Source organism: Mustelus asterias, chromosome 3, assembly GCF_964213995.1.
Source record: "Mustelus asterias chromosome 3, sMusAst1.hap1.1, whole genome shotgun sequence".
NCBI lineage: Eukaryota > Metazoa > Chordata > Chondrichthyes > Carcharhiniformes > Triakidae > Mustelus > Mustelus asterias.
The window spans coordinates 47984002-48006446 of NC_135803.1; the positions used below are offsets into that span (position 1 = coordinate 47984002).

General features: G+C 46.4%; 1 protein-coding gene across 1 annotated transcript; it reads left to right on the forward strand.

Annotated features, from left to right (window-relative positions):
* Positions 1 to 1407: 1407 nt before the first annotated feature.
* On the forward strand, positions 1408 to 15049 carry LOC144483772 (uncharacterized). Its single transcript, XM_078202324.1, has 3 exons — positions 1408 to 1587; positions 2331 to 2474; positions 14808 to 15049. The coding sequence occupies exons 1-3, from the start codon at positions 1443 to 1445 to the stop codon at positions 14918 to 14920; spliced, it is 402 nt and encodes a 133-aa protein (XP_078058450.1). The 5' UTR covers positions 1408 to 1442; the 3' UTR covers positions 14921 to 15049.
* Positions 15050 to 22445: the final 7396 nt, after the last annotated feature.

Here is a 22445-nt window from a genome sequence, read left to right on the forward strand (position 1 = left end):
GTCCCATGAATGAAGTAAAAAAATGTAGGTGAAGATTGAATAAATTAAAGATAAATGACAATCGATCAATTTAAGCAATCAGAATATGGCAGGAAAGCACAGTGATTGCAAACTTAGGTGTGTGCCAGTAGATAGGGCCAGAGTTTACGAAAACAGCAAAGAAAGGAATTAAGTGCTCTGTGCATACCCACAGCATTGGCAATAAAACAGATGAATTGTCAGCTCATATAAAAATGCATGTCTATGAGTTGATCACCTTCACAGAGACATGCCTACAACTGGGGGAAACCAGTGCTGGGGCCTGAATATATCAGGGTGTGTGACACTCAGGTAGGAAAGCCACTCTGTTAATAAGATGTGTGCAAGCTGGTTTTCTGCAGCAGTACCTTGAGAATTTATCATAGGGAATAAGGAAATTGCAGAGAAGCTAAACAAATGCTTCATCCTGTCTTCATGGAGGAAAGTACTAACTACTTCCAGGAAGTAATGGAGAATTAAAGCACCAGTGGAAGTGAAGAAATGCAAAATATTAGTGCTAGTACAATAATAGTACTAAAGAAATTAATGCTAGTAAAATTAAATAAATCTCCTGGACTGAATGACCTATGTCCCAGAATGCTGGAAGAGGTAGCTCTGGAGATACATCATTGGTGAACATCTTTCAAAAGTGATGAACTTTGGAACAGTTCCTTCAGTTCAGAAAATGGCAAAAGTAACGCTGCTATTTAAGAAATGAGAGAGAGAGAGAAAACAAGGAACTACAGACCTGTTGGTCTGACAATAGTGATAGGGAAAATGCTGGAATCCATAAAATAGGACAAGACAATAGGATAGTTAGAAAATAATGGTAGAATTAGGTAGAGTAACATGGATTTAAGAAAGGGAAATCATGTTCACTGTGGCACAATGGTTAGCACTGCTGCCTCACACCTGAGTTCGCATTCTCCCCAAGTCTGCATGGGTTTCCTCCGGGTGCCCCAGTTTCCTCCCACAGTCCAAAGATGTGCAGGTTAGGTGGGTTGGCCATGGTAAAAATTGCCCCTTAGTGTCCCAAGATGTGTAGGTTAGGGGGATTAGACATGGTTAATGTGTGGGGTTAGGGGAAAGGGAGAGGAGGAGAGAGCCTGGGTAAGATACTCTGGCAGAGAGTCAGTGCAGACTTGATGTGTGGAATAGTCTCATTCTGCGCTGTAGGGATTCTATGCTTCGATGACTTTACCATTCCTCCCACACGGTAAGACTTTACAGTTCCTTCCAAACGGCAATGGTTATTTTATTGTGCTGTGCAGGTGGAGCGTTTAAGGCAGCTCTTTAGTCATGTGACAGTGAGATTGCTCAATGTTGTACAACTGGTTCCAAACTGAAAGTTAAGCACAAACGTGTTTAAACTTACAGAACTAAGGAGGGGACGGTGCAGCTTGCACAGTTTCTGTGATTGTATAATGGGGGACAGCTACAGCGTATTTGTGATAGATTTAAAAGGAAAAAGGATTATTATTGATATTTCCCATTCTGAGACAGAATTTAATGAGATGAAGATCTCCGAGTTCAAGGAAAAACTGCTGGAGAGACTACGAGATGAACCATGTACGTGGGTAATGAGAGCAACGAGTGATCTTTTGAAATGAATGCGATAACAATTGGCTGGGTAATCTATTTCGCCAGGTGTTAGAGGTTAAAAATGACCATCACGACGTTCTCTACACCTAATGGAAAAGCAACTGAATGGTATTACAACATTGTGTTGATACATTATAACCTCTCCAGTCCGGAATGCTTTGGCCCAAGACATTCTGGATTTCTGGACTTCCTACATTATAAAATGACATTGTAATGTTTAACCACAAGTCTGTGAACCAGGCATAAATATGTACCTGAAAGAAAATAGTGACAAATCATTATAAAGTATTGATTTTTTTTAAAATCCAAAGACTGCATGATTCCGACGATACTAAAATGACCAGACTACTTTATACCCTGGGTCTAGTAAGGACAGCGGATCCCAGTTAGAACTACCGGGAGGTCCAGTTTGAGGAAAGTAGCCAATGAAAAACACTCAACATTGGAAAAAACAGAGACATTTCCGTTCTCCGGAATGCACTAACAGTGAAAAGCTTTAATTTCACTTCTATCTTGTCTCTCTAATGATTAGTTACAGCGCTACCGATGGCGAGTCTATACTTTGAGTTTTCACCAGATTTACAAGCAGCTGATTTGAAAGTGATTCTTGATCTCGATCTTAAAATCAGAATAATTATTAATGCTGATGTTTGGGAGGTGCTGGCTGGTTTGTTTGGATTTGATTTTTGCTCTTTTTCCCTATGGTTTAGATGCTGCTGATGATTTGCGCCTTTGTTTTGGCAATGTGCAATTGGAGGATGAAAAGAAATTCTCAGATTATCGGATCCAGCATGAATCCACAATCTTGTTGATATTGCGCCTGAGAGGAGGAGGGCCAATAACCGGAAGTAAATGTGATTATTTAAACTTTCACTGATATAAGCAAATATTATAATTTTTTACTTCTGGGCAATAATATTAGCTTTCTATATCATTGCAATAATTATTCAAATTAAAATGGGAAATTTGCAGGCCCTGATTCAAAACAGGACCATGAAGAATGATTATTAATACGGACATCTCACCGCCCTCACGTCCCCCCATTACCTCCCCTGCAGAGTTCCCCCTCCCCCATTACCTCCCCTGCACAGTTCCCCCTCCCCCATTACCTCCCCTGCACAGTTCCCCCTCCCCCATTACCTCCCCTGCACAGTTCTCCCTCTCCAATTGCCTCCGCTGCATGATTACTGCCTCCCCAATGGCCTTCCCTGCACGATTACCACTTTCCCAATTGCCTCCCCTGCAGTTACTCCGCCCCGATTGCCTCCCCTGCAGAGTTATCCCTGCCCCAATTGACTCCCCTGTAGAGTTATCCCCTCCCTGATTGCCTCCCCTGCAGCATTCCCCCTTCCCCGATTGACTCCCCTGCAGTTATCCCTGCCCCGATTGATTCCCCTGCAGAGTTCCCCCCCCCATTGCCTCTCCTGCAGAGTTCCCTTCTCCCCGATTGCCTCCCCTGCAGCGTTCCCCCCTCCCCAGTCACCACCCCGAATGCCACCCCTGCAGTGTTGCCCTTGCCTCCCCCTTTATTGCAGCAAAACAGCCTCTAGTGATTTGTGTCAAATGCACCCCCCCAGGCGCATGACTCGCCCAAACTGCCTGCAGCTGAACTCACTTAAGAAGGGAGAGCGCTATATAAATTCTAACGATGGAAACACAGGTAGCCATGCCAGGAAGATGGCACCTCAAAGAATTGCTCCAAGGGTAAGCTGGGCCGCCTGCTGGAGGGGTGGATAGACACATTCTTCCCCCCCAGAAGGGCGAGTAGCCAGGGTCGGAACAGCAATGTGGCCTGGGTGGCAGTGGCAGTGGCCATCAGTACCGTGCACTGGCCCGTAGCACTGGCCACCAGTGCCAGAAGCAACTGAATGACCTCATTCAGACAGCATGAGAGAGTAACCATCCTCTCCTGGCATCAGTCCCATATGTCACGTATGCAATGTCCATCCACCCTGTAGCCTTCCAGCACCTGACCCACTAGTACCTGCCTCCAACCCCTCTGGCACCCTCCGTCACAACCCCTTCTGGCCGAGGCACAGCCCTGACAGTCCCCTGACACCCTGAGACCCCGCACCTTTCCAGCCTTCAGGCTTTCAATCCCTCCCTTCTGTCCCTACAGGAGAAGATGGCCCATAATCGCCGTGAGCCGGAGAACAGTGGGTGGTGTAACCAACTGTGAATCCTCACTCCCCAGGCAGTAAAGAAGGCAAATGGTTCATTGGCCTTCATAGTGAGAAGATGGGTATAGGAATAGGGATGTTTTACTGCAATTGTATAGGGTGTGGTGAGGTCACACCTGGAGTATTGCGTGCAGTTTTGGTGTCCTTATCTGAGGAAGAATGTCCTTGCTATAGAGGGATGCAGTGAAGGTTTACCAGGCTGATTCCTGGGATAGCAGGTCTGTCATATGAGGAGAGACTAGGTCAGTTGGGATTATATTCACTGGAGTTTAGAAGAGTGAGAGGGGATCTCATAGAAACTTATAAAATTCTAACAGGGCAGATTCAAAAAGAATGTTCCTGATGGTGGATGAGTCCAGAACTAGAGGCCATAGTTTGAGGATAAGGAGTAAACCTTTTAGGAGCTAGTGAGGAGAAATTCTTTCACCCAGAGGGTGGTGAATATATGGAATTCACTACACAGAAAGTAACTCAGGCCAAAAGATTGTGTGATTTCAAGAAGAAATTAGAAAAAGCTCTTGGGGCTAAAGCGATCAAGGGATATGGGGAGTAGGGGGGAATCAGAATATTGAACTTGATGATCAGCCATGATCAAAATGAATGGCAGAGCAGGTTCGAAGGGCTGAATTGCCGACTCCTGCTTCTATTTTCTATGTCAGTGCTGATATTAACAGTGCTATAAAACAGGTGGATGCTCAAAGCATTGCTGTGCGGGGAGAGATCCTTTGGCCCACCAAATATGCGATCCCCATATCCCAGCGTCTGTGAAATATCCCTGACTGGCATGGTATTCTACACGCCCACACAAACTGCACCAACAGTGGGTGCCCTGCAGGTCCACCGTGTCTCACAACCTGGCATGGCATCCCCAACACCCTCTGCACCCCCCTCTACACCCCCAAACAGCTGCCACCCCCCAACCTCTAGGGTAATGCAGCAGATGGTGGTGGTCTGAGCCCAGATGCCAGTGTGCATTCAGAGAGCAGGTAGGAGTCAAAACTTGTTTCACAACAGGGCAGCATCACAGTGTGCCACGTAGCGAGTCGTCATCACTCTCCTGCCTGGACCAGTAACTCAAAGAGGTTGGGGATGTCAGAGCTCCGCGAAATGAAGTTATCACGCACACTCCCCGGTCGGTATGCACACACGTGCATGAAATTCATATTGTGGTCACAGACCATCTGAACATTTGGAGTGGAACCCCTTATTGTTCACGAACTGCGGTGCCTGGTGTTTTTGGGGACTGCAGGGTGATGTGTATGCAATCGATTGCGCACTGCACATTCGGCATCCCGGCGATAGTGGCAAAGTCTCCGGCCCAGGCTCCCTGCTGGGCCTGGCCCATAATGAAATGGATGTACTGGCTGGCTCGGGCGAACAGGGCATCTCTCACCTCGTCACAGACACACTTGTCGATTGAGAACTGGGAAATACCACAGAGGTTCCCACTGGCGGTGTGGAGGAACCCAGTTGCGTAAAGGTTGAGGGCCACTGTAACCTTCACTGCCACCAGGAGCAGGGTGGCAGTGAAGCCCTGTACCATGAGGTGCCAGGTCTGCATGGACCTGACACAGCTACTGCACCATCTTCTTGCTGAGCTGGAGCCTGCAATGGCATACACTGTCCGGTAGCTCTTCGAAGGACACGCGTGTCTCAAACTGCTGGGGTCTCCGTCTCTTCTGCCTTGGAGCCTCCTTGGGCTGATGCGCACCTGCCTCCTGCCCCTTGACCGGTGACTCCCTGTCATCCTGCTGCAGCCTGGGCTGGCCTTGCAGTGCATGGACGTCTCCCTCCTCCTCCACAGCCTCAAGAATGACTGCCTCTATTGGCTCCATGTCAAAATCCAGAGAGAGATTGCATGAACTTATCCTCCTGGGACCCGCACTCCCTCCCAGCAACCCATGTCCCAAATGAGTTTGGATGATGGCAATCCGACACTATCCCCTGTGCCATGTGCCACCTCACCGGGTTGGTGACCGTCACTGCACCCTCGCCATGGGGGGGCACGGAAAGCTTACAAGTGACTGTGCAGGGGTTCCCATTGAGAACACTTGAAGCATATACATGGGCGCACCCATCTGGATGTCTGCTGCAGTGCTTTGCAGGAATGGCTTGCAGTTCAGACAGGCAGGGGAGGGGCACCCTCATGACTATCACGGGATGGGTTCCCATCGACAGCAGCCCTGCAGAGTCCATGATGTGTGAGAAGCCGTTTTAACTTCTGCAGAACTCCCTTGCTTGGAGCAGCAGCTGACAGGCCTGCTGCCTGTTGCTGTTAGTGGGGTCTGGGATGGAATTTGCAGTCAGCCAGAGAATCTGTGCAGCTGACAGACGGAAGGATGCCATGGCAACATCAGTAAGGTTGGCAGCCACCCTCATAAGCAACCCCTCAGGGGTTCGCTCAGCAGCCAGGAGGAATGCACACAACACAAGGCCCCAGCCAGCACCAACCCCCGAGTTCAGGACCTCCAGAATGGCACAGGATTCCCCCCCTCTCCCATAACCATGCACCCATGCAAGGCCCACCATGCACGATGGCCATGGTAAAGGTGCCCGCCCTGCACCCGGAGGTTGTGCCCAGTGGTACTCACCTCTTCACTCGCCTTTCTCACCACTGCACCTGAAACAGACCTCTGTAGAGCAGGTGATTGTCTTGCTGGCATGATGACTCGGCAACGAGATTGTTAAAGTAAGTGCGTGGGGACAATTGCATGCCAAACCCGGTAATCATACTGAGATGCACGCAAATTGACGTCTCGTCCATTTCAGATGCAATCCTCATCATGCCCGGAAAAAGTGTCTGGTAAGACGGGAGCCAGCAGGAAAACGGGATCTCACGTGATCTTACGACCTCACCATATAGATTATTGGGTGCAACAAGGCCATAAGATCATGCCCATCACAATTGTGCATGTCTATTCACTTGTACAATATTTGCAGGCCTTTTGGAGCAATTCCATAAATGAAGCTGAGCCTCTTAGATGTCGGGACACTAATCAGCACATTTTGAAACATTTTGGGCATGATCTTACTGGCTTGCCACACAGGTTGATCGGCATGGCTAGCCGGTAAGATAGACCGAGAGGCATAAAATCGGGTTTACGCCCAGTTTCTCACCTCTCCTGATCGTACTGTTTTGCCGGTGAAATCCGGTTCATGCCCTTTCTGGGTGGATGCTGATTTCAATATTACTTCCATCATTTAAATGTCATTAATGAATCCGGGAGGCTCCCTGCTTCTCACCAGCAATAATCACAGCTAGTCTCCATCAGCGGAGACTAGATGGGATGACCTCACCAGTGGGATCAGAGGCCATTGGGAGCAGCGCCGGACAGTGTCCCTTGAGCAGTGCGAGCCTGGTAATGCCCGCTGGGTACCATGACACTGCCCACCAGTCACCTTGGCAGTGCAAGGGCAGTGCCAAGGGGGTGGGGAGATGGCGGTAGGGGAGAACCATACTGGGGAGTTGGGGGTGGTGGGAAAAGGAGAAACTCTGCAAAGTGGGTGATTGGAGGGGTTGGAGGAACTTTGATAAGGGAGCGATCAGGGAAGGAAGGGAGCTCTGCAAAGGGGGTGATTGGAGGGGAAGGGCATGTCTGTGGGGGTTGAGGTTTGTAGCGGGAAGCAGGAGATCTCACCAGCTTCAGAGGCAAGATTAGTCTCCTCTCTCTCTCCAACCACCAGCCCCACCCCCCCCCCCCCCCCCCCCCCCACCCCCACCAATCCCCTTCCCAACCGGCTCCACTGGTGAGAATCGCAGACTGGCTCATTCTTTACACTAACTGCCATAAGATTGTGATTCGCAGCTCACCCAAAAAAAAGGAGTTATCTCCTATTTTCCCACTCGATCTGCATTTAGAAATAATGTTAACCAATGTGCACAAATCTAACTAGAACATTATTCTGTGTTATTTTTAAAGTAATCTTCGGTAATTTAAAATTAAATTGTTCATAGGTTGTGGGTTGATAATGATTTAAACTGATTTTCTTTTTAAGTTTGCTAAGGAAGTGACAATTTAATGAGAAAATGGTTTTGAAAATTTTTAAAAGTAATTTGAGATGAGGAAACTAATATATGGTAGGCTGACAGATGTAAAATAATCTGAGCTTTTTAAAGCAGTTTTGACAGATGTTGCTATGGCAACATGTAAATATGTCTGAGTAGACACTCAGGGATAGGTGCATTGACCCGAACAGGTGCCGGATTGTGGCCACTAAGGGAATTTCACAGTCACTTCATTGCAGTGTTAATGTAAACCTTACTTGTGACTAATAAATAAACTTTAACTTTAAAACGGGTGCCATTTGCTCTGGAATCACTAATTCCACCCAAGCAGAAAGTGAACCCAATCAGGTAGTTGATACTAAATTTCTTCAGATTCCACTCTGGCTATTAATTCTCTGGGACCTCCTCCAACCTCCACCTTGACAATGGCAACGCATCATGGGCCCTATTTTACCATTTTGATTCTAAGTGCTGGGTGGACTTGAAACTGGGATTGTTTGAGATCTGTCTTTTAGACCCATTCTGCCTGCAAAAATATCAGCGATTCTGAATCGCGCTGCACAAGCCTGTGGGCGGGGCTTAATGCACCCAAAATCCTGCAGCTCCGATCGGCGCCTCCAACTGCGCATGCGCAGAAAAAAAAAGATAGAATGTGGCTCCCTGCCACATCCCTCCCGGGCTAAATAATGCCTGCCTCTGACCTCCCCAGATATTGCCCCACCCTCACAACATTACTGACCCCGTTGTCCCCCACCCTCACCACCCAGACCGATTGCGGGCCTATCCCCCCTCCCCCCCACACCGATCTCAGGCAGAGTGGCAGCGGACCTGCCTCCCACCCCACTGATCACAGGCTGAATGGCAGCAGACTCCCCTCCCACCCCCCCCCCCCACTGATCACAGGCAGAGAGGCAGCAGACCCCCTTCCCCCCCCCCACCGATCTCAAGCAGACCGCCGTCAGACCCACCTCCCCACACCTGCCCACCGCCCCCCCCCCTCCCCCCCCCACACACCCTCCCCCTCTCCCACTGATCTCAAGCAGAGAGCCGTCGGACGCTCGGCACTTACCTCCCCACTGACCCTCACTGATGGAGCACCTGAATCAGACTTCGAGGGAGCATGTCTGTTTTACGCCGATTCTGGATGGGTGAACGCGGTGGTAAAGGGCGAAGTAAAGTTAAAGTTTATTTATTAGTTACAAATAGACTTACATTAACACTGAAATGAAGTTACTGTGAAAATCCCCTAGTCACCACACACCGGCGCCTGTTCGGGTACACTGAGGGAGAATTTAGCATGGCCATTTCACCTAACCAGCGCATCTTTCGGACTGTGGGAGGAAACCGGAGCACCCGGAGGAAACCCATGCAGACACAGGGAGAACATGCAGACTCCACACAGACAGTGACCCAAGCCAGGAATCGAACCTGGGTCCCTGGCGCTGTGAAGCAGCAGTGCTAACCATTGTAACACCATGCTGCCCTTGTGTCAGGGCATGCAGCCCATTAAGTCAATTTAAATGCACGAAAATACATTTAAATGGCCGTCGCGCCCATTTCGGTCGTGGTCCCGATCACGGCCATTTTCAGCCTTGGTATGGGGGAACCGGCATGGAGGCGGGCGCAAATCGCGCTACTCACCTCACACCTGACTTTACCAAGTTTTCACGCTTGAAAACAGGTGCAATGCGATGGTAAAATCGGGCCCCATATGTCAAACCAACATTCACAGCTCATCACTGACCTATGTCCTCTGGAGAGCTATCCCCTTCGGGTTCATGATGTCAGTTCCCAGGACAAATAACCCACTTCTACTTCCTTCCGAAGTAGAAGAACTGAAGAACTCACATGGAACAAACAGTGTTTATTTAATGAGCAGTTCTACTCACACTCCAGCCCTCAGCTGACTGTAAGGTGGATTCCCAGGCAGGTCACACCACACTCCCAACTCCCCAGTCACCTGACCCATCCGCTTAAAGGGGCTATGCCCCGCATATATAACACTCCTCCCTTCTACATTGCAATCCCCCATTCAGAAATAACAGTGAACTATTTACATACATGGTCATGAATTTACACATTACGAACAGCAATAAACATTCATTTGGCCTCCCACACAAATGTTCATGTTATATCAACATGATCAGTCGGTCCGGAGGATGATGGTTCCATAGAGGTTGTCTCCTGGGAGCTGGAACCAGCCTTGGGTCCCTTTCCAACAATTGTGGCTCTGGTGAATCCGCCCTCAGAAATTCTTCCATCTGCACATCATTAGTCACCACTACCGGTGCTCCCGGCTCATCAGCAGAAGGTACAGCTATGGGCTCCATGCTCCCGTTTTTTGGTACCTCTGCCGGATCCAACCACAAAGTCTCCACCTCCCAAGCTGCTGTTCCCACCTCTTAATATGGTGCCGCCAGTAATTGATCGGCATGTCTATGCCGAACCAGAATCGTCTCGAGTTTCCAATGGTATAGGACAATGGCCCAGTATTGGCTAATATTACTGTTGGAATCCACTTCTCCCCCGGAGTATAGTTCCTAGTTGGAACTACTTCGTCCTTTTGAAAGGTTCTCAGTTTTGCATGTTCTGCTGCTGGTCCATGTGGGCCTCTTGATTCCTTTCCGCCACTCGCCTGGACTCCTCCAGTCTCAGTAAATTAAACATTGTCCGAAACTGTCTTCCCAGCATCAACGTCACCAGGGGACATTTTGTCATTGCATGCGGGGTGTTCCTATACACATTTGGAAACTGGTTCACTCTTCGCCTCAATGACCATCCTCTCCTGAAACCTCCAAGGAGTGCTGAACCGACTGCATAAAATGCCCCGCTAGACCATTCGTCGCCGGATTTCATGCATATCACCTCAGGCCATTTGAAGTTTGCATCCACAGCCATCAATAACATGTGGTTTTCCACTGGCCCAGCCAAATTGATATGGACGTGTTGCCAAGGTCCTTTTGGCCATACCAATGGAAATAAAGGTGACGGTGGGGCTTTCCAAATTTGGGAGTACGCTACACATGTTCCTGCTTTCCCTTCTATGCTAGCATCAATGTTTGGCAACCAGATATAACTCCTGGCCACCTCATTTATCTGCACCACCCCTGGGTGCCCTTGGTGCAGCTGGTCCAGCACCTTCCTCTTCAATGCGGTCAGGATAACGACTTACATACCCCACAACAAGCAGCCGTCCTATACCGAAATTTCCCACCACTGGCTTAAATAGGGCCTCACTTCTGGGTCCTTTCGGTGATAAATCATTCCCTTCCGGACAAGGTCTATCACTCGACTCAGTATGGGGTCTTTTCTTGTGGCTTGTTTATTCGCAACTGTAGTCGGAACTGTATTCTCTTGGGAAAAATACATTCGCCGGAATTCTACTGCCTTGCCCGCCACAGAATCGGAGCGTGTGAGAGGCGGACAACGGAAATGTGCATTGACATCGGGTGGGAATTTCCAGTCTTGCTCGAGCGTGGCCGTAAAATCCCGTCCCTTATCTTTACAGTCTCCTCAAAATCCTCCCTGTTCACTGGCAAGGGCAGTCTCGATAATGCATCTGCTTTGGCGTGTTGGTCTGACTGGCGATACTGGATCTCATACTCATGTCTTGACACGATTAATGCCCACCTTTGCAACCTCGTTGCAGCCATCGACAGAATGCCCAAATAGGGGCCCAAATCTTTGTGAGTGGCCCATGGTCCGTTAGCAGGACAAATTCCCTGCCAGAGTGGAATTGGTGAAACTTCGCAACTCCAAGTGCCACTTCCTCTATTTGTGTGTAATTTTCCTCTGCCTTAGAGAGTGACCGAGGTGCAAAAGCGATGGGTCGATCTTCCTCATTGGCTATCACATGGGATACAACTGCTCCCCCACACCATATGGTGACACATCACAGGCTAGCTAAAAAGATAATTTTGGGTTAAAGTACCAAAATCCCAGGCTCCTTTAATGCCTCCTTTGCTGCTTGGTAGGCCTTCTCACATTCTGGCATCCACTGTCATGTCTGAACTTTTATCAGTCGTCAATGCAAAGGCTTCAGAACCATTGCCAAATCCAGTACAAATTTGCTATAATAATTGGTAAGTCCCAGAAAAGACCTCAATTGGGACATATTTGCCACTCTAGGTGCCTTCATAATAGCTGCAAGTTTCTTCAGTGCCTTTATTGAACCCTTCACCGTTGATGACATGACCAAGGTACTCAACTGAGTCCTTGAAAGATTTGCATTTGTCTTTCCTAATCTGCAGACCATGTTCCTGCAGCCTCTTTACTGTCTTTTCCAGGTTCTGTAAATGTTCATCATCAGGGGCACTATATCATTTAATTAGCATTGGACCCCTGGAAGACCACTTAGAATTTGGTCCATTGCTCTTTGGAAAATGGCCAAAGCCGATCTAATTCCAAAGGGCAGTCACTTGTAATGAAACAACCCTTTTTAGGAGATAACTGTTAATAGCGCTTGTGACTCCTTGGCCACATCCACTTGAAGATACATTTGGGAAAGTCCATTTTTGTAAATTTTGTTCCCCAAGCCAGGCCATTAAAGAGATCCTCGGTGAGGAATAACGGATATTGTTCCATGCATTAGTTCAGGTTCACTGTGATCTTAAAGCCTCCACATGACATCACTGATCCATCGGTCTTCATGAACAGGACTACGGGCGTGGCCCACTCTCTTGTGGCCACTGATTTCAATATCCCCAATTCTACCAATGTCTCCAGGTCGGCCTCCTTTTGGGGTTAATTCCATATTGGAACTTCACGAGCTTGCATGCTTCTAGGGCAAACTTCCAGTTTCAACCAGATATTCACCTTCAATCGACATTTAATTGTGCATGTGTCGTCATCTTCTGTGGAGTAGTGATGACAAACATTAGTAGTTTCACGATTACTAGTATCACAGAATCTTAGGCCGATGTCTGGTCTCTGCAGTAGGCATGATGGTGAAGCTGCAGGACATGAGTATGAGATCTTGTATCGCCAGTTGGACCAATAGGCCAACGCCGATGCATTATCAAGACTGCTCTTGCCAAGGAATAGGGAGGATTTTGAGGAAACTGCAAAGATAAGGGGTGGGATTTTACGGCCTCACTCATGCGAGACTGGAAATTCCCACCTGAGGTCAATGGATATTTCTGTTGTCCGCCTCTCACATGCTCCAATTCTGTGTCAGACGAGGTGATAGAATTCCAGCAAATGTATTTTTCCCAATCCTGTGTGCTTGCCCCAGTCTTTATTTCATTCTCTATAATTATTGAATAATGAAGAGTAATCAATTAATATTACTACCAGTTTCGCTGTCTATGAGAATACTTGAATGTGATTGGCCGTTAAGCCAGCTTGATGACATCACTGATGCTGGATGCCAGAGGTTTCTAAATACTGGCACCAGAATGGAATGAACATTGTGAAAGGTAAAATTCATAAAAAGCTCGTGAAATCTTCACGGAAGCTTTAATTCTTCCAGATCAACAGTGAGTGTCATCATCTTGGCTACTTACTGCAAAATTCAGGCTGATTTAATATGAATTTAAATATTGAATTCTGTATAGCCTCTGACCTGATGTCTGTGTTGATTGAGCTGCCCTCAGGAGGGAGAGTGAGAAATATCACAACTCAATGTTTGTGTGTGGATGGGCACCTAGCTATCAGATAAGAACAGGATCAAGCTTGACTTTGGTAGCCTTTCAGTTGAATATCTAGCAAGCACTTTTTGCTTAGACTCACAGAAAATAAATAGCGACTGGAACAAGTTGATGAATCATGGGATTAGAATGTGAGCTTTCTTCTGCTTATTTTTCAGGTGTTGCATGTGCTAGTGGTGTCCAGAAATCTCAGGCAGGAAAAACACACTTCCAGCCAAGGGTTTGTTGTCCGCCTTATGGGGCAACGGTAAACAGAAATATCTTTTACTTCTGACTACAGCAGGCATTATGCCCTTAGCATATTCAAATAAAGGGCCAAATGCTTAAAGTCCACGTTTCAGTATTTGTTTGCCCTGAGGCAGCCAGCCTCGTCATAGGCAATCTCACCGAACACCTGTAAGCAAGATGTTAAGAAGGTTATTTGAATTTGAAAGAGGAATGTTCCTCCCGGTCCCAGTTTAAAGAACATTTCCAATTGTTGCTGCCTTCTGTCCATTGCCTTGGCCCCATAGTCGTCAACTTCCAACCTCCATACTCTGATCTCCCACAGCAAATTCTGATCTACATTCTTGCGACTCCTGATAGCTTGGACTTCCCAATTCCCTGTTTTCCCATTCCACCTCTGATTGGGCCCATCCACCTTAAAATGACTGCAGTGCTAGCCACTATCTGATTTCTTCCTAGTTTTGAAATGTCATTGTGATTTAATTTGCCTCCTTGAATGAGGTGGGGAGATGGTGGCATCGTGGTATTGTCACTGGACTAGTAATCCAGAGACCCAGGGCTATGCTCTGGAGTTCCAGGTTCAAATGCAGATGGTGAAATTTAAATTCAATAAAAATCTGGAATTCAAAATCTAATGATGGCCATGAAATCATAGTCAATTGTTGCAAAAATCCATCTGACTCATGAATGTCCTTTAGGGAAGGAAATCTGCTGTCCTTACCTGGTCTGCCCTGAATGTGACTCTTCACTAGTGATGGACAGTAAATGCTGGCCCAGCCAGCCAACACCCAGATCCCAGGATCACATGACATTCTGACCATTTGACACCAGATCACATGACCTCTCCAAATGTCACTGTAGTTACTTTATAAAATGCTAAGTCTCCTGTTCTATAGTATTTCTGCCCATTTTTTAGTCTGGCATCCGTGTGTCAAGTCTCAAGATTCCATGAAGGAATGGGGAAGTTGAGAACTGGGATGAAGGGAAATTGAAAAGTCCCTCAAATTTCCAACTCCTACCTATAAGAATACAGATGTTTGCTGCAGCTTGGCCAAAAGCTTAAAAAGTGATTGAATTCTATGTGCCAGACTTTATAACATGAAACTGCTGCAAATTTCTTTTTTATAGCTGAGGAAGACCATGAGCAGAAAGAACCATTGGACCATTGTGGGAACACACTCCAGACGGTGATATGCACGGCTGCAAAGCCTGCATTCCATCAGAAGATTAAGAAGAACTAAAGAAAACATACTTTGAATCCATGTTATGTCTTTTGCTAATCCTAAAATGCTGTTAGAGAGTGTGCATTAATTAGTGTGTACAGCCATTGTAAAGTACTTTATGTTTCAATATAACACTATGCTAACCCCCATGAACGCCATGGGGAATCAAGAATTGATCTTCCTGTGGGACTCGTTGAATACGAGTGCTCTTGGTAACAGGACCAATGGCCTGCCCAGGTGGATCTTATTGCCTAAGCCCTTTATAAAGCAGACACTGGGAAGGGGCTACACAACTATTGGCCCAGTTGGGAGCTATATATGTACGCCACAGAGTAGTGGCTTTATTTTATGTTTGGCAATAATTACTGTTCCTTTCTAGTTGGGCTTCCTGAGTGATTACAAACACCTAGGGTCATCCATAAAAACAAGTATAACGATGTTTTAAAGGTATAGACAATGCCAATCCCTGCTGAATTACCAATTCAGTGATAATGTGTGAGGTTTATGCTAATGGCCAGTTTGGTAAGGGATAGATAGATCTCTGCATCCTTATGCATAATCTTTTTCTGATTTTTAAGTGTCAGCCTTGTTGGGATCTGATCATGGTTATTCATGATCTGTTTATCCTTATACAAACAAGGAGCAGCAGTAGGGCAGGTTTGAGGGGCTGAATGGCCTACTGCTGCTCCTTGTTTGTAGGGTGATCACTGATCTGATAGTAACCCCAAATCTACGTATCGCCTACTCCCAATAATCTTTCACCCCTTTGCTTACCAAGAATCTATCTAGCTCGGCCCTAAAAATACTCATAGACTCTGCTTCCGTGACCTTTTCAGGAAGAGAGTTCCAAAGCTTCATGATCCTCTGAGTGAAAAAAATCTCTCCTTATCTGTTTTAAATGGGTAACCCTTTATTTTTAAACAGTGACGGTAGTTCTAGATTCTCCCACAAGAGGAAACATCCTCCCCCTTGCACCGACTCCACCCCCCCCTCCCCCCGCCCGCCCTTGTCAAGACCACTTAGGATCTTAAAGGTTTCCGTCAAGTTGCCTCTTACTCTTCTAAACTTCATTTTGAGGAAACGATAGATTCACTTGTCTGGCAACCAAAGCTGGAAAATGTAGAATGGTGTAATCTGCCAAGAAGTACTTAGAATGGCTTTGCTGATTGAGAAATAATTTAAGAGTTCAAAATCTCGAAGTGGTTACTGCTGAATATTTCAACGATATATCAGAGGTGTTCCAAAAGTGGTACAAAGAAGGAGGTGAGAAAATGATTGATTCTATTGAGACACTGAGATTGTTTCATGTTTTTCATACACTAATATATCAGCATTGCTATATAGCACCATATGTATGTTGACGTTGTGAGGTGACTTTTTGTTATATCCATCATAGAATGATACAGCACAGCAGGAAGCCATAAGTAGATCTATCCAATTATTCCCATTCTCCTCTTTCTCCCATTGCTTTGCAAAATAATCATCAAATTCCTTTTTGAAAGGTACTATTGAATTTGCTTTCGGACAAATCTAACCAGCACGTCTTTCAGATTGTAGGAGGAAACTGGAGCACACGAAGAAAACCCATGCACACATGGGGAGAACATGCAAACTCCACATAGACAGTGACCCAAGCCAGGAATCGAACCTGGGTTCCTGGCACTGTGCTTAATGATCCTATTTCTATTGGAAAACATTATATTCAGCCAATGAAATCAGTTCATGATTTCAAACACATCGATCAAATTTCTCCTTGAACTTGCGAGTCAAAATCGTGGCTGAAACGTTCCTTTCTGAAGGAGAGTAACCCCAGTTTCTCTAATCACTCCACATTATGGAAGGCCCGCATTCTTTCTCCCATTTTAGTAAATCTCCTCTGCAGCCTCTCTATGACATTGATAATTTTTTGAAAATGTTGTGTCCAAAATTGGACACAATGTTCCAGTTGGGTCCTCTCCCATGATTTTATAGCAATTTGCCTTAATTTACTTGCTTATGTAATCCATGAGCTGGATTTCCGTGGAGTACGAGAGATTCTTTAAAAATGGCAACTGTGACTGTTCCCAGGATTCCCCCTGCCCTTAATTTATGTCTATCCCCATTTCCAGGCCCTTCAAACCCTCCGGGCCAAGCTAAAACCCTCCTCCATGCCAAGCTATGACATATATATGCCTTTCACCTGGTATACAGACTATACAGAGCCACTGAACATTATAATAATAGTATTTGTGAAAAATGTTTTAAAAAGTCATTTATTCATAGCTTTCTACTTTAGAAAAAAGTGATTTTACTATAAAGCCCTATAAAAGTGTTGATCATCCAGAACATTTAAAGTATTAACAGCAGAAACTGAAAGAACTTGACACTTCTTATCTGGTGTAAGTATTTATAGCACTTTCTCACATTCTCAGTCTGTCAACTGCACAATTAATTACTTTTTTCCCTCAGACACAATTGTTTTATATTTAAATATTTAACAAATGTCTTGCGTTCTCAACCAGTACACAGTTCAGTGATCCTGTGCAGAATACATATATTGAGTGAATGGGTACAGAAGTGCCGTAGATTAGCATGAATGGTGTGAGAGGCCATGGGGAGGGGGGGTGGCAGAAATCGATTGGCATGGAGGGGATGGGTGTGGGGCATAAGTTGGCATGGCTGAGACATGGGTGTGAAGCATGAGAACTAGGGGGCTGTTTTTTGTTTGATTGATTTTATTGTAGCTGAAATGAAATCCCAGAGCACCAAGGTAAGTTTTTTTTAACCGGTCCACCTTAGCACTGGACTTCTTCAAACTCCTTCTGGCGCATCAGGTGTAACTCCACCACACTCTCAGACTGAATAATAATCCCACAATTACAGACACTTTCTCACAAAGTAGTCACGCTGAGTTAGGCAACTTCCTGCCTCTAGGGTTGAAATGACGTCCGGTATCTCTATTTATAAAACCAAAGCCTTCTCAACTTGCCCTTGCTAATTCAAACACTTGCCTATGTTCATCCGAGTCTTTCTGTTCTTGCAGCCTCTTTGAAATTGTCTCAGTAGCTTTATCGAGCCTTCTTATCCTCAGCACTAAAATGAGTTGCTTCACAATTCTCTGCATTAAATATCATCTGCCTCTCATATTTCCGTCCATTTTTCTCTATGTCCCCTGAAGTTGGTTACTATTTCTTCTCACTGTTTACTGTATGTTTGAGTTTTGTGCCATCTGCAAACTTTGAAATTATTCCCTATATATCCGAGTCATTATTTTATATATATCAAAATTAACAGTTATCTCGACCCTGACCTCTGGGGTACACCAATGTACACTTCCCTCCAGTCTGAAAGTCAACTATTGACCACTGCACTCTGCTTCTGTCCGCTAGACAATTTGTACTCTTGCTGCTATTGCACCTTTAATCTTATGGGTTTTAATTTTGTTTGTACATTTATTATGTGGTACTTCCTTTTCAAATTCTTCTTTCACAACATCATGCGCTGTCCTCACAAACCATCTCCATTTCTTCATCAAATAATTCAATCAAAGTAATCAAACGCATGGTGGCACAGTGCTGCCTCAGTGCCAGGAACCCAGGTTCGATTCCTGGCTTGGGTCACTGTCTATGTGGAGTTTGCATGTTTTCCCCATGTGTGCATGGGTTTTCTTCGTGTGCTCCAGTTTCCTCCTACAATCTGAAAGACGTGCTGGTTAGGTGCATTGACCCAAATTAGTGCCGGAGTGTGGTGACTAGGGGAATTTCACAGCAGCTTCATTGCAGTCTTAATGTAAGCCTACTTGTGACTAATAAATAAAACTTTAAACTTTACATAATTTTCCTTCAACAAATTTGTTAGTTTTTGTGTATTAAAACTCTAATTTTTCCAAGTTCCAATTAATTTTTTCCTGTTTCATTATTTGTAAAAGTTTCTTCAGCGGTAATTAAGCTCCCTGTAATAGCTGAATTTATTCCATCCCCTATACTAAATCAGGATCTGCTGTTTTTGATTTGATTTATTGTTGTTACAAGTATTGGTATGCAATGAAAACTATTTTCTCTTGTGCGCTATATGGACAAAGCATACCATTCATGATTATGAAGGGGATAGATAATGTACAAGATTATGAAGGGGATAGATAGGGTGAACGGTGGGAAGCTTTTTCCCAGATCAGAAGTGACGTTCACGAGGGGTCACGGGCTCAAGGTGAGAGGGGCGAAGTATAACTCAGATATTAGAGGGATGTTTTTTACACAGAGGGTGGTGGGGGCCTGGAATGCGCTGCCAAGTAGGGTGGTGGAGGCAGGCACGCTGACATCGTTTAAGACTTACCTGGATAGTCACATGAGCAGCCTGGGAATGGAGGGATACAAACGATTGGTCTAGTTGGACCAAGGAGCGGCACTGGCTTGGAGGGCCGAAGGGCCTGTTTCCTGTGCTGTACTGTTCTTTGTTCTTTGTTCATAGAGTACGTAGGGGAGAAGGAAAGGAGAGGGTGCAGAATGTAGTGTTACAGTCATAGCTTGGGTGTAGAGAAAGATCAACTTAATATAAGGTCGGTCCATTCAAAAGTCTGATAGAAGCAGGAAAGAAGCGTGATGCAGTTGATAAGTGTTGCTTCTGAGTTGGAAGGTTATAGGTTCAAGTCCCACTCTAGAAATTGAGTACAAGAATGGGCGACACGGTAGCACAGTGGTTAGCACTGCTGCTTCACAGCTCCAGAGACCTGGGTTCGATTCCCGGCTTGGGTCACTGTCTGTGTGGAGTTTGCACATTCTCCTCGTGTCTGCGTGGGTTTACTCCGGGTGCTCCGGTTTCCTCCCACAGTCCAAAGATGTGTGGGTTAGGTTGATTGGCCATGCTAAAATTGCCCCTTAGAGTCCTAGGTAGGTTAGAGGGATTAGCAGGTAAATATGTAGGGATATGGGGGTGGGGACTGGGTGGGATTGTGATCGGTGCAGACTCGATGGGCCAAATGGCCTCTTTCTGCACTGTAGGGTTTCTATGAAGAATCTAGGCTGAGGCTCTCGTGCAGTACAGAGGGGGTTCTGCCTTTTGGATGGCATGTTAAACCAAGGTCCTGACTGCTCTCTTGGGAAGATAGAAAAGACCCCATGGTGCTGTTGTGAAGAAGAGCAGGGTATTTGTCCCCAAAGTCATGCTCAATATTTATCCCTCAATGTTGTCATTTTATGGCTGTGGGAACTTGCTGGGCCCACATCGGCAGTCACATTTCCAATGATGACTGCTCTTGACTGGATTGCTTGTAAAGTCTTTTGAATTTCCAATTGTTGTGAAAGGCTGTAGAGAAATGTAAGTTTACCTTATTCCTTTTCTTTGAAACCACTACTGGCACTAAGTAAAATTGCAAGAATGTGGCCTGATAGTAATTTCCAGTCTTAATCCTATTACCCACAGCAACTAAAAATACATCCCATTCAGACTGGGTAACTTTTCTACTTCGAACACTGAGCACTGACAAACTTGTAAAAGCCTTGACCTTTTCATTTTTTATCCTATCCAATACCTCCACTATCTTTACTGTAACATTGACAGCAGCATCTAGTAAAGTCAGATATAAAATACTGACAGAGTACCTCAGTTCTCTGTGTTAATTGTTTCTATTGAGGGTAAGTAAATATAGGTGGAGGGCATTGATTAGATGGTTATTTGAACACATATAGAGACATTGACACAGGAGTAGGAAGGAGTCAGGAGATAGATGCCTGTATTGTTTCACTCTGAGAATAAATATATTCCAAGTAAAGACTGGCTCTGGTTTCTTCCTTTGTCAAATGGCTACATAGACTTTAATACTGAACCTCCACAAAGAGATCTCTTTGAAACTTATGTGTGTGTGTGTGTGTGTGTGGGGGGGGGGGGTGGGGGGTGGGGGGGGAGGTCTGTAGCAGGAGTCACGACTGGCATCTAGCCGATCGCAACTCTCCCAGGCCGTTTCTTTCATGTAATCAGCCTCAGCCCGGAAATCAGCGTGAGGCTGATTACAATGTGCAAATTGACATTTTCAGATCATCAGTTAGCCCAGGACAGTATCCTCCGAGCTCGCCAATGTTTCCCACCCCGTTGGGAGAGGTTCCCATGGGCAGGGATTAAAACTGGTCCTCAAGAACGGGACCAGGTGTGATCACACTGTGGTGGGGACTGGGCCCCCCGGGAGGTTGAGGGCAGGAGGGTGCCCCTTGGCGCTGCCAGCCTGGCTGTGCGCACCAGGCACCCTGGCAGTGCCAAGGGAGCAGGGCCTACAGGGGGGGCAGGGCCTATTGGTGGGGGGGGGGGTGCAGAGCCAATCAGTGGTGGTGGGAGTGAACACCTGCTGTGCAATTTGCATTAGGGGTCAGTGGGGTTGGGAGGAGGTGATCGGGACTGGCAAATGAGAGGAAGGGGTCGGGTGGAGGGGGGGGGGTGGGTGGTCAGGCTGGCCATTAGGAGGGATGTCGGGCTGGATATGGGGGTGGGGGGGCTACAGAGGCCAGAGATTATGGGGGGTTCACGGAGGCTGGCAATCAGGGGGGAGAGGGGGTTGGGAATGACACTGGGAAGCCAGCTGTTTGGGAGGTTGGTGATGGGGCAAGAGGGCAGTGCGCATGTGCCGGTCTCCCCACTAACAGATTGTGCATGCACAATGGCCTGCTCAGCACGTTTGCTTCTGGCCTCTTGGGTGGGATCAAGCGCCCCCCCCCCCCCCCCCCCCCCCCCGCCCCCCCCCCCCCACCCCACCCCATCCATCCGGAGTAAATTGCGTCACAGACTCTGAAGCACAGAGTCCCGGAGATTAATCCCACTCAGCTCACCCAAAAATCAGACAGCAAAAACTCTCGTATTCCCACCCGTTGGGCATTTACTTTTTTGGGGGAAAATCACCCCTGTTACTTCACCTATCAAACTATTCAAACCTTCAAATACATCTATCAAAATTTGGCTTAAACCTTTCTTCCCAAAGGACAGCAACCCCAGTTGCTCTAATCTCTCACATTACTAAAGGCCCACATCTCTTTTCCCATTCCAGTAAATCTCCTCTGCACCCTCTAGATGTCCAGAATTGGACACAATACTCCAGCTGGGGCTGACTGATGATTTGTATCTGTGTGGCTTAACTTGCTTGCTTAAGTGTTCAATGGACTGCATTTTCAGAGTCAACAAGATTACATGAACCTTTAAAAATGGCAAAACTTGGACATGATTCTGGGATTCCCAGCCCATTCCCAGCATTCCCAATTTTATTGGTACAGGTTAAGAGCGCAGAATGGTGCAGCTCGTGGGCCTTCATCCTTGTGCTCCCAAACCGGTCAGTTCTAATGTGAGGATAGACATCTCCTAGGCCTGTGTAGGTTAGGTGGATTAGCCATGGTAAATGCAAGGGTTTATGGGGATAGGGCTGAGGGGAGGGCTGGATGGGATGCTCTTTCAAAGAGTCAGTGTAGACTCAATGGGCTGAATGGCCTCTTTCTGCACTGTAGGGATTCTATGGTTTATTATGGCCTCCACAATCTTCATGGAGTCGGGCCAGCCTTTCAAAGAATCATGGTTCATGATCTCTGAGGTA